This window comes from Biomphalaria glabrata, chromosome 17, assembly GCF_947242115.1.
Source record: "Biomphalaria glabrata chromosome 17, xgBioGlab47.1, whole genome shotgun sequence".
Classification (NCBI taxonomy): Eukaryota; Metazoa; Mollusca; class Gastropoda; family Planorbidae; genus Biomphalaria; species Biomphalaria glabrata.
In genome coordinates, this window is record NC_074727.1 from 11,005,241 (window position 1) to 11,020,745 (window position 15,505).

Consider the following 15,505-nt stretch of genomic DNA (forward strand, 5'->3'; position numbering starts at 1 on the left):
AAATCTTATTTTCATTAGATCTAAAGCTTCAAAAATAGTAAGTATAGAGGGGCATGGACCACAGGACATTTGGTTTAGCTGCTGGGTTAGTAGATTTCCAAGACAAAGAAAATTGTTATGAAATATATCAAGTTCATAAAACAAGACACAAACTAGGAAAGAAAAGAGATTTTTAAAAACTTTATGAAGAAAGTTTCTCAATTTCAATGCTATACCATTTCAATTTTCAATAAATATCTATTTATCACCAATAAAAAAAAGTAAATGCAAATTGATTGAAATAAACTTGAACACAATATTCATGGACACTCATTGGATCTCATGGGTTCATTATTATGTCCTTTCTGGTATACTGCATTAGCCATTTCTTAGCCTCTTGATTTTCTTCCTGTTTATAGACTATGCCACAAGCCATGGCCAGGCTGAGAGATGTACACAACCTATGTCTGCCTGAAATCACCAAGTTTCTTTTGGACCTTTTCAAGTACAATGATAACTCTAGGAACAAGGTAGTTTTGTTTGTCTTGTCCAATTAATTCTTGGAACAAGGGAGTTTAGTTTTTCTAACCATTTCCCATTTTAACTCTAGGAACAAGGTAGTTTAGTTTGTCTTGTCCGTTTAACTCTAGAAACAAGGTAGTTTAGTTTTTCTAACTATTTCCCATTTAACTCTAGGAACAGCTTGTTATTTAATTCTTTACAAATAAAATTAATTATCATGGTTAGTTTCAATAACTTGTAATACTTTTATTAGTGAAATTTAAAGATCATTTTTAAACTAACAAATCAAAGATCCATGCAATATAGATGTTTTCATTTATCTAGATCAGGGGTGGGCAACCTTTTTCTACCGAGGGCCGCATTAACAAAATGTGGGTTCTGGCGGGCCGCATACATTTTTTTTTACTCCCAATTGAGGAATTACAACAACAGTTAGCAATTTCTTGAACTAATTTTACGAATAATTTTTTAAATTTTGATATTGTCTTTTTACATCACAACATTTCACCACAAATGTACAATTGTACTTAATGTGAAGCATTTAACTGTTTACACCCATGCATAATGTTCTGTAACTGTAGAACTATCTTACTAGTTGTTTTGTTCTTGCGACTGCTGTCAAATTACAGTCAGTGAGCATCGACCTGTTCTAACACTTGATAATTTTGAAACAAACGAAATAAAGCGTGTTTACAGATGAATTTGGTTCCGAATAATGTGAAAGCTTCGCAGCAAAGCTTTCTTAAATATGGGAATACATCTTCTTGCAGTCATGAAACTTCTTTGGAAGAACTAACTGGAATTACTCTTTCATGTCATATTTTGCTTGGAGGTATGTCATCTGGAGCTAATTCATTAAATGGTGAGCTGATGGTATTGGAAACAAGCTCCAAGTTCTTGACGTCTCAAAATTTGCTTTCAAATTCCACAATCAAGGAATCCAAATAGGTCTTCTAATTTCATCCATTTCACTAGAAATAGTTTCACCTTTCAGCTAAGGAACATGATAAGATCTGATTTCACTCGCTGGCTCGAGAAGTAGAATAACTTTGTTTGAAAAGATTTAAGATGCAGATACATTTCATTTGCAAACAAAACTTTGCAATGTCTCCAATGGTAAACATGAAGTTTGTCTTCAACTCTTCATTAGAAATATTAGTAACAAGGTCACAATCAATGTCCTTCAATGAACCTAACTATTTCTTCCTTGAGATTCCATACTCTTCTAGACCAGCGGATACTACTGTGTAACCGAACATCGGAATGTTTTGTTCCAAATCTTCAAGTACTTCTCGGTAGATAATTGGAGGCCCCTTGGCAAAGTGAATTTGGTGAATTTATTAAAAACCTATTGTACTTCAACAATAACATTGAGGACAAGTTTCGCTATTTCTTCTCTAAAATAATGCAACATGAGTTAGTGCAAGGCCCTCACCAATTGGGGACCCTAAGCAGTTTGTCTATGCCTAAGACTGGCCCTGTGCCAATAATAAGATCATTGAGAAATCAATTCCTACAATATATTTGATATTCAATGCTTTATTTTATTAAAAAACCTGTTTTTCTTTGTCAAAACACGAGCTCCATTAGATGTTACACTTGCCATCTTGTACAAGCCGACCCAACTCTTTCAACACAGTTTTGATACAATTGAATAAATACTGGCTTGTGTTTGTCTTTGACTGAATGTTTTGAAATATTGCCTTTTTAAATAATCTTCGTTTACTTTAAACTATTTAGAATGACGTTTAAAGACAATGTTTTTTTAGCCTCTTCATGATAAGTGATAAGAATCAAAAGTTTCAATAATTTCTAGATCTATAGTTATTTACAATTATTTATTTAAATATATTTGCATTTTTATATGTGTAATGTGTGGGAACACATGATTTCTTTAGGCGTTGGCAGGCCGCATAAAACACTTCGGCAGGCCGCATGTGGCCCGCGGGCCGTAATTTGCCCACCCTTGATCTAGATGCATAGTCATCTTATTATAGTAAAGTAATTACTGTTTAAGTTTATAAAATATTTTTTAAATCAGTATTTTTTTCTGTAGATCAAAAAGAGTTGAACTGCAAGTAATGACATTCTAAATATGATTAGCAGATTTATCCTATTTTTTTATCATTGGTATAGATTTAAATTAAAGTTGGGTCCATCTCGGTGGCTTAAAAGAATCACATTATGTTTAGGTCTGTACATTTTCTTTAAGGAACTTTTTAATGTTACACAATGGTCAAAAACAAAATTGTTTTAAAATACTGGGCAGAGAGGATTACTTAGTACAAAATATTTGAGTGTAGCTGGTCAATAAAATACTTTGAAATAGCGAAAACAATGTAACAGGAATTATTAGTTGTTGTTTTTTTGTCTTCATTATGGCTTGTCCTTTCAACTATCAATCTTGTTTTCATGTTTTTTCTTTCCTTACCTTTTAGTGGTCAGATAACTACTACAGGGCAGCTCTTGTGGAGGCTTTATCTGCCAGTCTGACTCCTGCGGTCACCAATGTATCGCTCATTACTGGGTTGGTCTTTTCCTCATACAACTCAATACTTTTCATAGTTTTTTTTTTTATTTCATTTTAGTTTATGCTCAAATGCCTAAATAATTTTGGGTGTATTTTTTTTTATAAAATGTCATTTAATCAAAAGTATGTCCATGATTGCCAGGCAAATTGTGACAGCTGCAGCACTATCACCCGAGATGAAGCTGGTGGTGGAAGAGGTGGTAAGAAGTTTGAATATAGAGAAGTTGATGCCTTGTTACAAGTTCACTGTCACTGTCAGGTCAGTTCACATTACTTACTGAGATATTCAACTAGGTCTAGCTTGATAAAAACCCATACATATTTTTAAAAGTTGTTTACTTTTTGAGGTTTTACAGATTGTTGTTGTATAAATATGTAATTTTTAGGTGGCAGCCAGGGAAGGTTCTAAAACACTATTTGAAAAAGTTTAAAATCATTTGATTAAATCCCTCAATGTAGACAATAGTTTGTTTTGAAAGTTCAAGGCAAGAGTAGAAACTAGAATCATATAGTAATATTTTAGGTACAAAATAATTAAAAATCATTGTAGAAAATTTAATCTGTAATAAAGGAGATTTTTTTTGTTATAGTTGGAATACTTAATCAAAATAATGAAAATTACTTAGTTTTTTGATGGTTGTTTTTTTTATAGTGTCATTCTGGTATGGGAAGAATCACACCTAGATGGTTACTTTTAAATTTTTTTTTACTTAAATTGTTACAAAATGTATTTGACCTTTAAATCCACATTTTTTTCTTTTGCAGCTGTCTCTACACAATCAGAACCCTGCAGAAACTAGGTCACCTTCCCATTGAGTCAGATGTATTTAAAGACTACACGCAAGTGGGAATATTTCGAGATGTACGAGTGGCCGCTATTACCTGTTTAGTGGATTTTATTCGAGGTAAGAATTTTTATTTCATTTCATTAACAAGAGCTAGTATTTATTATATTTACCTAAAAAAATGTTTTAAAAATACTTCAATTTGGAAACACTTCAATTTTGAAATACTTCAATTTTGAAATACTTCTTGGCTTAATGTATTTACAGAAATGTTTGTTCAATAGTCTAAAATTTCAAATGGAAAACAAGTGCTGTCAAAGAAGACAATATTTGTTTTTAAAAAAATAGCTAACCACAATATATGCTGAAACTATTATAAATAAGAGGAGCTGTTTTTTTTCCATAGTCTTAGTACCTATGAGGATCCTTAAAGTTGTTTTTGTTGGAAGTGATAATTGATAAAAGCACTTCAATTGCTTGCATGTCAAATAGCCTCTAACAACCAGTTCATCTCCTGCTATAATCCCAAACTGTATTGGCACTCCTTGTACCTTTGGACACGTCAGCTGCGTGTGTGAGCTACATCATTCCGACCATAGTTAATGACCAGGCATCCATCTCATTTCTATGAGATAATCCATAGTCACTTCATGAAGTCATTTAGCACTGATGAAATGTTGCAAGAAATGTCCCCAATCTATACAATTAGAGGATAAATAAGTTGTTGGCCTAAGATTTACAGTAGCCTCCAGAGGCAATTTTTATAAACATATTTTGCAGAACCTAAATAGAGAAATAGATGGCTGGGTGAAGTTTTAAAGTAAATAGAACATTGTGAGGAATGTAATTTAAGAATTTTTAAAGTAAAAACATTTTCAAATAATCTTCCCCTGATACGGCAATGCTCTTAAATAGTTTGACATATCATGGAATGCTAGCAGTTATGAAAAAAATTCATTAAAAAAATTAAAGACAGCAATGCACCTTCATATAAAATGTATTTAGTCAGAAGTGCTGCACCAACCTCCTCCAAATAAATCTGTCACAGAACTGGACATTCTCATAGATGGCCAGAAATTTGTCTGTTTGTCAAAAAAAAAAAGTTTGTCTATCTGGGAAGTACCATATCAGCAAACGCCAACCTAGATGGATGAGGCAGTTCTCCCGTTACTCCTATATCACTCCTTATGCTAAACTCCTTCCACCTATGCTGTCTAAGGAGTATCCATAAGGTGCGTTGGTCCAACCACATACCAGACACAGAAATCTTAAAGCTGTTCAACATGAACAGTATCAATGTGACAGTAAAAAGGTCCCAACTTTGTTGGGCGGGACATGAAGTCCGCATGTCAGATATCGCCTTCCCAAACGACTTCTGTACGGGGAGTTGTGTGCAGGAAAACGCTCCCAGGGAGGTCAATACAAGCGCTACAAAGACACTCTGAAGAGTCTCAAGATTTAAGGCAAGAAGAGTGGCCAGGGCGAAAGAGTGCCGAATCAACAAAAAGTTGAGAAGAAGCAGGCCTATCTGCAACTGACCAAACCCACCACATTCCACGTTTGCGGACGGCTTTTTAAAGCGAAGATTGGACTTTGCAGTCATCTTTGAGTCCATAGGAAATGTGAAATGTGCTCATCTTTGATCACGAAGGAGGAGTTATATATATATATATATATATATATTAAGTCAGACTTTTAAAAATTACACTGTTAACAGACTTTTGAATCTAGCATTACAAAACTTTTATTTGTCTATAAAATAAATCAGCATTTAAAGATGAAAATATTTTTTTTTAATTTCAGGGGATGTAACTGGAGAACACTTAAACTGGATTTTGGACTTCATTGAAAATGAGAAAGATCCTTATCTCAAGTAGGTACACCTCAATATAAATTGTCTGCATTTTTTTTAGGATTTATATCTCCACAATTAGGCTAGTCATTGAGTACTTGTGGCCAAGTGGTAGATCTGCTTGTCTAGCTTGTGTTAAAATTCTTTAAAAATTAATTTCTACTTCTGTAAACTTTCATAGGTGAGTGGAAGATATTAGATGAATGAAATGGCCATAGTGCTGACCACTTGTCACTGTTTTAACTTATTGGTCAAGGAAAAAGTTGAACTCCAATATCTTAGACTTCAAGGAAAATGTTCAACTTTTTTCTTCTCCTATACCATAGACTTCAAGGAACCACTCTTTAAATTATTTTCTAGCAATGCTATAGTCCACGCGACTCTTGGTAAAAAATATTTTTTGTGTGCAAACGTTTAATTCTTCACTGATGATCACTTTCAGTTTGTCTTGTCTTACATATTTCGGATGTTCCTTCAGAGTTGAAGATAGTTTACTTCCTAGTCCAAACCTCCCGCAGGATGACGGGGGATGGGATCGGGCAGGGTTTGAACCCGGGACCATCGATAAATCCAAACGACAGTCCAGCACGCAAACCACACAACCAGGCAGTTTGAATTGCTCATGTACCATCAAGTCTAGAATCTAGAGTTAATAGAGTTGTCATCATTAGAAATGATCAAATTAATGCTGAGGTCAAAGTTGTATATTTTACGGCTTTCCTTTTTTTCAGACATCACACAGTAACCTGTTTGACCCAGAATCCTCCATTCCGGCGCTCAGAGAGATCTGCTCTAAACATAGAACCACTTGTTGAAAGGTTATGGGAAATGATGTGGTCAGTTTACTTTTTTTAGTGTCAGATTTCTTTTTTTATTATTGTAAGGATAGATTATTCAGAAAGAAACATAAAAATATTTGAATAATTAACCTATAACTAGATTATTTGGTTAATGAAAAAAATGATAATTAAACTTTGGATAAATAATTAATCAATGTTTTTTTTTAAAAGATCTTTAACTATAGAATAGTGTTTTTGTAAATGGTCTGTTTCTTCTTGACTTTGCATACATTGTTGTTTGCATTGCAGTCATACATCCCATGACAGTCGACTGCGGTGTGGCCTTGCTGACCTCTACTTTATTTTGTATGGGCGACAACGTCCAACCTGTCTGCCTGTTCCTGAGGTGAGTGGTCAACAAAATTATTTTTATAATCTCTTCAAGCCTTAAGGAAGATATTTAAGCTGTACCTCTCTTAATTGGATGTGGTACATTCTCTTCTGAGTCAAGAACATTCTCTTACAGTTTGCAAAATTTGGACTATTTTATATGCATTAATTAATTCAGAATAATTTTTTTTTAAGTAGTGTTTTTCTCCAAAAAACTAAGATTTTTGTTTTAATTATTGTACTAGTTAATTTATATATATATATATATAATTTTTTTTTTTTATTTTAGAGAGAACATAACAATTCTTAGGATGTAATTTTGTGCAATAATCTTTGTAATGTCTTAAGCACAAGATAACTATTATTATAAATATGTAGGTTAACTTTGTGTAAATATTTTAGCAATATATTTCAGGATTCTGCTTTGGTGTTGAATATTTCCTTCATTTTGCTAAGTCTATTCTCCTGATTATTCTTGTTGTTCGTATTTCTGAGAGTTATGACTGGATTGTAATTCTTTGTGGCCTTATTGAAATTTTGATCAAATGCATGAGCCTTTTATTTTTACATTAATTATAACTTACATTTGAAAGAATTGTTTAGAGTTGTTAGTTTAGTTTCAAAACTATTTTAACTTAATTAATTTATAATTGCATGAAAGAGTTTTACAAATACCTCGTTAATCTGTCTTACAGATTGTGAAGATGGGCCAAAAAGACAAGAAATCAAAAATGGAGGTAAATTGGAAATGAAGCTTTTAATTAATTTCATTATAATAATTTCTATTTAACATATTGTTGTTAACACGACATATCCTATAAGCTTAAGACACATCTAAAACAAGACTGATATGTTATTGCATAGAATGGTCGCCTGGTCAAGTGTTATGCACTTCATCCAATGCTCCTGAGTTCAAACCTTTTTCAGCCATCATCCCCGCTGTCCTAATGGAGATTTGGGCAAGGACGCTATAACCCTCATTTCTGAAGGAACTTAAGAAAATTTTAAACCAATAATATATACAGCCTCGCTTTCAACCAAAATTTAAATGATAAATAATATTGGAAATGAAATCCCCAATCATGGAAAACAATTTTAAGTGACTTTTAATGTTCTTGAAAGGTTAGGTTTGTCTGAGCTATCTGTGGAAAGAGTTCTGTTAATGTGATCTTGTCATCAAAAGGACAGTCAGGTTCTAAGTATTCAGAGAGAAAAAAGTCTGGGGTCTAGAGAAAAACTGATTTCGACCATTAGATAGTCTACAAAGTGCGTGCATCTTAATAGAACATACCTGTGATATCAATATTTTGATCAAGTTTCATTATAACAACAAATTTCCATAAGGATCAATAAAGCAGTCTTAGTATTAGTCTTAGTCTTATAATAAATTTGTCTTTTGAGTACAAAGATTAAGGAGAAGTAGAGAATCTGAGAAGTTCTTGATGTGATATACATATTTTGCCGCACCAGGGCAGATACACTATAGTGCTCTTTTTGCTATGTTTGTCTACATATTAATGTGTAATGCACAATTGTAAAACAAATTACATCATTGATATTAAAGATTATTATTATTATTACATTATAAAAGTGTCGAAGTAAAGTTGTGACAATAAAGCTAATCGTATGATCATAGACCTGCTCAGTCAAACTTTTTTTTTTTTTTTACATAGGATTCAATCACCTAGATTGTCTTCTCTTGATAAGGTTTATGTTTTGATATCAACTCCATAAAAAGTTTTTTTTCTAGGCACTCAGTAAACTGGATGAAGTGCGAACTCAACATTTTAGAAGATATATACATTTTGTCTCTGGACTTGTCATTGATGTTTGGTTCTGACTTCATTTAGTTTGCTGTCTCTAGGATTGACTCAAACCTGATCTTGTGTTTAACATCCTGTTGAAAATCAGTCCTTATGTCTGCAGATTAATGCTGATGATCTCAGTGTTTCGGAGCCTGCTCCAAGCAGCATCGCTATCTGGAACCCGGAGCTATCCAATATATTTGCCTCCCCTGTCCATGAGCCTGCCATGGTGGAAAATTCTGCACCAGCCACAGTCAAAGTTAACCTTGACCTAGACATCACAGATGATGTGAGTGCTTGTTCTTTTTTTTTGTTAACTAAGTGCTTATGTTAATTTTATTGAGGTACATATTTTGTTTTTGTTGTTTTATTGGCTTTACAACATAACTAGAATTATTTTTAATATTTTTTTCCCTCAGTGACACATGTAAAAAAAGGAAAGTTCCCCTTTCAGAGCTTGCAATGTATAGGGCAGATGGTGTTAAAGTTCTTCTGTTTTTATGACCTATGATTATTGAGTGTGTCATGTGGCCACCAAAATTATTATATTTTATTTTGTTTTTATGAATAATAATCTTAATGATGAGGTGCGAACTCACTGTCCAGTTCACCATTGTACGGATGTGAGATTCTTCATATAGTTAAACTATATTTGTTTTTTTTTGCTGATATATCTACTGCATTCTTTGTCTGTCACAGTTTACTGATAGAAGTTCTGTAGATGTCACAATGCACAGTGAAGATCAGTCCAATGTTATAGAGGAGGCTGTAGTGACAGAGACGGTGGAATTAGAGTCTGACCTTGAGGTGATACACATTTGTTGGATACAACATTTTGATTATTTGTTGGATACAACATTTTGATTACTCTTATCCCTCCTTTATTTTCCTTAAACATTTCTAATGTATTATTTTATATGCTTAAATAAAAAAATCAAACTAGAGATCAAGATTTTTATTAAGCCTCTGACCAGGAAAATATTTTTAAAAATAATTTACTTGTTTTCTTATGTTCTTAACATTTATTTTCGGTTTTTAATGCACTGTGCAGAGTGAAGTTACTCCAAACCTAAGCAGACCCTCAGTCCAAATTGACCTCTCTCAAGGCTTGTCCAGGCATGACAGCATCAGTCGCCTCAGTGAGGACTCCCTCTCAAATTCTCCACCACCGGTCAGCAAAGGTCAGCTATTGTTATCTTTTCTTATTGCCTTAGCTAATTCCCTTTTTTTTTTTTTTTTTTTTTTTTTTTTTTTTTTTATTTTGAGTGCAAGAAAGCAAAACAATGGTAATACATAAATATAACTTTTGTCTGCAACATAACAGGTGAACTTCCTTGTATTTATTTCTAGGTCATCCTGATGATGTGATTGTTTCCTTGGATAACATCATCAAACATGACCCCATAATTCCTGGGAAGTTGTTTCAACCTCCTTCCCCTCCCCCCACATACCACCCAGATCAGCCAGTGAGAGTTGAACTTTCTCCTCATCCTGTAACTTTGGAGGAAGTCAAAAGCCCGCTCTCCCCTCCTCCTGCCTCCCCTGACTCGAGGAGCTCACCAGGCTACATCATAGAGGATGAGAGCGCCCAGGAAAAACAAGCACGGATCAGCGGAGATGTCACCCAGGAGAATATGGAAGACATTAAGCCTGTTGTTGAGGACTTAACAACAGAGGTGGTAGAGGAGAAACAGCTGACGGTCTTCACTGAGGATCAGACGGATGCAAAGATAGAACTTAGTCCTGCCACACCAACACAGCTGGTCGTGGACTTCAAGAAAGAAATCAAAGAAGAGAGCCAGCCCTCACCCCCACAGAGTTCATCTCCTCCGCAGACATCACAGCCTCCTCCCTCTGCACCCACCCCACAGTTCTCGTTTGCCTCTGTCTACCAGCAGATACCTCCCCTTCCCATCAAACACTCTGTGAGCCTGGACACCGAAATGCCCAGCTCGTCCCTCACGCTGAAGAGAAAGTTGAGTGTGCCATCGTACCAGAGCTCTCCAGAACCAGAAACTAAAAAAATTCCTCCTCTGATCGTCTCCACATCTGTGTCAGGGGGAACCACAATACTATCACCCAATTCAGCAAAACCAAGTTTGAAGACTACTCTTTACCTGAATACCTCAGGTAAAATATATGCTTTTTATTTCACATACAGTGAACTTTATATATATAATCACAAACTTTTATTGCACTTAGTGCCAGAATATGGTCTTATCAGTTTTAACCTCAATATCACATGTATAGACTTTTTATATCCAAGTACTGTATGAAGAGACTTTTTAATTTTAAGTATTCCTGTTCTAGATGTTTCCATGTAAACTTCTCAACTGACATTTCCAACTACAAGTATCCCTTTCTATAACTCAGATCAGCAATTTGAACTCACAAGGATGATTTTTTGTTTCAAATATCCACCTAAATTTCATCTTGGTACCTTCAAGCCATAACAATATGTTTTATAAACTAATCCATTGTATCGTGTGACATGAAGTTTTAGTGGCTTCTTTTATCCTTATATACAAATAAAACTGAATAAATTAATGTAGACGCTATTCTTGTGACGGGCAAACCAATATCCAACTTCTACATATATTAAGTCAAAAAATTCAGTGCCACCCATCAAATGAGGCCACAATTGGATCTTGAGCCCAGATTAGATTTCCCCTTTAATGATTTTATTTTGTCTGTAAAATTTGCACTAAATGTTTTTGTTACAAGAAAGTGGATCAACTGAACTTGTAAAAACCTTTTTGCAAATATGATGCCCTTTGATTTTTTTTTTCTAGTAAGATTAAGGTACCATTTGTATTTGTTGGCTTTAATTTGCCTCAGAATTTAACCCCAAGATGATGTGAAAGCTACCCTTAAGTTCGCAACTCATTTTGTTCCTTTATCTTCCCAGCTGCATCCACCAGTGAGTCCAGGGACAAAAGTCACCACAAGTCAAAGAAGAAGAAGAAAAAGAACAAGCACAAACATAAACATAAACACAAGCACGACAGGGGAGACAAGCACGACAGGGGAGACAAGCATGACAAACATAAGCCAAGAGAAAGACTTTTACTTGACTTGTCAGAGATCGCTAGGGCCAGCAGGGACTCCCCAACAGTCAGGCCAACAACAGAACAGGAAGAGGAAAGCTCTTCAGAATAGAAGTTCATGTCTGACTAAAACTATTTTCTTGCAGAGATTTCTAGGTGATATATGATGTTGTACAACAAAAGAAACAGCTGAATAAGATGGCATCATTTGTATACTAAGTTTTTCTATACTTTACAATGTCCTCATGCCAATAGGAAATCTCAACTTGTAGAATGAATCAAATAAATGCTGTTATTATATATTAATAAAAATCATACATTATATGCAATGATGAAAAAACTAAAACTACAAACTATCTTTGTTGATACAAAGTTGAACTCGAGGTAAAAATTTTGTTTTAAGCATGCAGGATTTATATCCAAACGTTGAGATTTCATTTGATTGTTCCTGTTTGTATTTGTTATGAAACTTGCTGTTCAATTTGTTAAAAATAGTAGGATCTCTTCTTTTAGACCTGAGCTCTTATTGGACCTTATGCCTAGGCCATGTTTGATCAACTTTTAGACCTGAGCTCTTATTGGACCTTATGCCTAGGCCATGTTTGACCAACTTTTAGACCTGAGCTCTTATTGGATCCTATGCCTAGGCCATGTTTATCCAACTTTTAGCGCAACTAAATGTAGGTATGTTAAAAGTTACCCATCCAGCGTTGTTTGATTATATTTACCAGCTGAAATGGCACAAACCTGTTGCGTTATGGGACATGCTGAGTTTTAGAGATTCAGTCATGAAACTAACAGAGATGACTGCATTTTAGAATATTCAGTCATGGAACTAACAGAGATGACTGCATTTTAGAATTTCAGTCATGAAACTAAAAGATGACAGTGCTTTAAGAGTTTGAGTCATGAGGCTACAGAGCAAGTCTTTGTTTAGAACATCACAGTACTAGTGTATAAAAATGTCCTGAGATTGAATACATACCAGTATCTGACAGTTGTGGGGATGAAGTATGGCTGGTGGGTCAGTGCACTGGCTGCACATCACCATTGTAAACTGTTAGCCACATAAAATGAGCCATTTTGTTAAACCTTGTCCTAGGAACACTAGGTCAAAATAGCATTGAGTTATTTTTGTTTTCTAATTAATGTAACTGTCACTAAGTTTAGGGGTGTTACATGTAGAAAATATTTGCATTAGTTGGAAATCCAAACTAGAATTTTAGGCCTACACACACAGCTTGCTCTAATAAATTTACATTTATGACAAAGTCGTGTATTTGTTTGATTGTATAGCTTCAAAATGTGTACACAAAATAGGCTGCCCACCCAATCTGCTAAATGTCATCGTTTCTTTCCACCAAGATTTGATGGGTACTGTGCAGTTCAATGGCGCCTGCTCCCGTTTAAACAGGGGAGTTAAACAAGGATATGGCCTGGCGCCAACCCTCTTTGGAATACTCTTTTCAATGCTAATCCACCACGCGTTTGACAGATCCACCGAAGGCATCTCTCTTCATTCCAGATTCGATGGCAAACTTTTTGGCTGCTCATCCACAACGTGTTCCGGAGGATTCTGAAAATCACATCGCTCAAAGGGTCTTCCCAGCATCTTTACAGCATCCTCATGCAATGCTGGTTTGGCCATGTCTGCTGGGCGGAAGACGGACGTAACCCGGAAGTGAACCTTTATGAGAACGTTTGGATATTATCATATTAAATAATGCCTAAAATCAAATCCCCCCCCCCACCAAAAAAAAAAAAAGAAATAACAAAACCCAATACCCCTTTCCCTCCTTAAAGTAACATAACATCGAATTTTTTAAAAAATTATTTCATCATGGATTTTGATCTCATCTAAGTTTTGAAGACGATCTTCACAAATTTCACACGCGTCTCTCTATTCCACCTCATCGCCATCAGAAACCTGAACTTCATTTCATCGTTATGTAATCACTGGTTTGGTCTAAACTCTAAACTTAGTATTTGTGTCATGTACGTTTTGTTGAACTGCACACTGTGATTTCATCAAGGTACCGGTACCTGATGCAAAATGTGTGTCGCTTTCTTTACACATTCGTGATTCAATCTTTCCTTTCAAACTTGAGCTCAATTGATCGTAACCGTTGTGAACTTTTTGATGAGTTGTAGAAACTGAAAGAGACTTGAACATTTGTGTCTCATCACTTTGAATCATGAGTTCACCTTGTCATAACTCTACGACACGATAGGTGGGGGGGGGGGGGGGATAAATCAATCAGGAAATATTGTAAGTATCAACCCTTGCCAAAATTTCTTCCTTTAACTTTGACTTGCGCTTTTCTTACTAAGAGTAAAATGTGGTGTAGAGCAAATGATAGTGAGTTTTGGAAGCTTACAATGCAGGAAAACTCTTGGTCCCATGGCTTATAGACCCAATAGCTGGACAATGGGGAGGCGTGAACGTATTTTTTTAAAGGGGTGGAATGCCACTTTTAAAGTTTGAGAACCATTGTTTAGGAAGAACTATCCATCTTGATGTTTAGCGTGAGAAGGAGATATATGCTTTCAGATATTTCAAAAAACTCTTACAACCATTGGACCTTATTTGACTACAGTAACTTCCCCCTATACAGTAATTGTACACTAATTACAAAAAAATGCTTTTATTTTCTTCTATAGTTCTTTCTTGAACACCAGATATGTAAACTGACATCAGGACATTATCATTATATCATTATGTGATTACAGTGTAGTAAGGACATATGACCGGATTTTTTTTTTTTAATTCTAAACTTGATGTATTTCAATAAATACCAAAAAAAAAAAAACGATGTCTTGATTTAAACATTGTTGGTAAAAGCAATATCTACATATAACATTTTGGAATACGATAGCTGCAAATTTTAAAAGGAAGATCCCCCCCCCCTTTTTTTTATCTAGCTTTGTTCTATTTAGTAATGTGGATAGTAAACAAATCACAGAGATGTGAAAGTAATACACGACCATACTTCCTGTGCAAAAGGGTTAAACTTCTAAAACTACTTGGATGCTCTTTTGATGCTTTGAAAACATCAAACACATTTTTTAATAATAGGTCTACACTTTAACATCAAATCAATGTACCTCAACTTAATTAAAAATGGCATGTAATCAAATAGTCGGCATTGAGGCTTTCTTCCACATGGTAAATAGAATCTAACTGCTGATGCTAAATGCTATTTTTTGTCTACAGCTTTCATGTATGAAATCAAGCAGTTCTGGTAAAAAAAAATAAAAAAATTTATGGATTTCGATTGTTGTGCTGGCCACATGACACCCTCGTAAGCTGTCGGTGATAGAAACACATGGCTTTCCGTCGTCTGCCCTCACAGATCGCGAAATCGGAAAGGAAGGCTTTAATTATAGAAATATTTACTATTAGACCTTTAAAATGTCTTTTTTTTCCCTCCCGAAGCACGGACCTATAGAGATATATCAAGAAAATCACAGACAGAAAGTTACCAAAAATCAATTCAAAGGATGCGCAACTTTGCTCCTTACTTACTTGTATACTTTGTGTGTGTGTGTCTATTACATGACGATTTACTAGATCTATGTAGGCCTATGCTGTGTGTGTGTGTGTGTATTACATGACGATCACTAGATCTATAGGTCTATGTTGGCAGTTGTTTCGGCAGGCCGGATACTTCTTCGTTGGCGAAGGATATGGCCCGATGGCCGTGTATTGATCATCTTTTCATTTATAGGTCCTTGTTGTAGATTATGACCCAAAAAGTTTGCAGACAAAATTTGATGATAAATATGTAGAGATAATAGCTCTATAGCAAGTTTTAT

General features: G+C 34.8%; 1 protein-coding gene across 2 annotated transcripts in view; it reads left to right on the forward strand.

The window, feature by feature from the left end:
- The window catches only part of LOC106056616 (transcription initiation factor TFIID subunit 2-like), a 28,687-nt gene extending 15,727 nt beyond the window's left edge, over positions 1-12,960 (forward strand). The window contains exons 20-32 of one of the 2 annotated variants that reach the window (XM_056015834.1): positions 399-509; positions 2,940-3,028; positions 3,174-3,290; positions 3,797-3,936; positions 5,620-5,689; positions 6,400-6,504; positions 6,757-6,853; positions 7,533-7,574; positions 8,749-8,931; positions 9,342-9,449; positions 9,694-9,823; positions 9,993-10,772; positions 11,551-12,960. In XM_056015834.1, coding sequence (XP_055871809.1) covers positions 399-509; positions 2,940-3,028; positions 3,174-3,290; positions 3,797-3,936; positions 5,620-5,689; positions 6,400-6,504; positions 6,757-6,853; positions 7,533-7,574; positions 8,749-8,931; positions 9,342-9,449; positions 9,694-9,823; positions 9,993-10,772; positions 11,551-11,801 — 2,223 coding nt within the window. In that variant the 3' untranslated portion in view covers positions 11,802-12,960. The remainder of the gene's footprint in view (positions 1-398; positions 510-2,939; positions 3,029-3,173; positions 3,291-3,796; positions 3,937-5,619; positions 5,690-6,399; positions 6,505-6,756; positions 6,854-7,532; positions 7,575-8,748; positions 8,932-9,341; positions 9,450-9,693; positions 9,824-9,992; positions 10,773-11,550) is intronic. The other variant, XM_056015835.1, reaches the window with a different exon arrangement.
- The last annotated feature ends 2,545 nt before the right edge of the window (positions 12,961-15,505 follow it).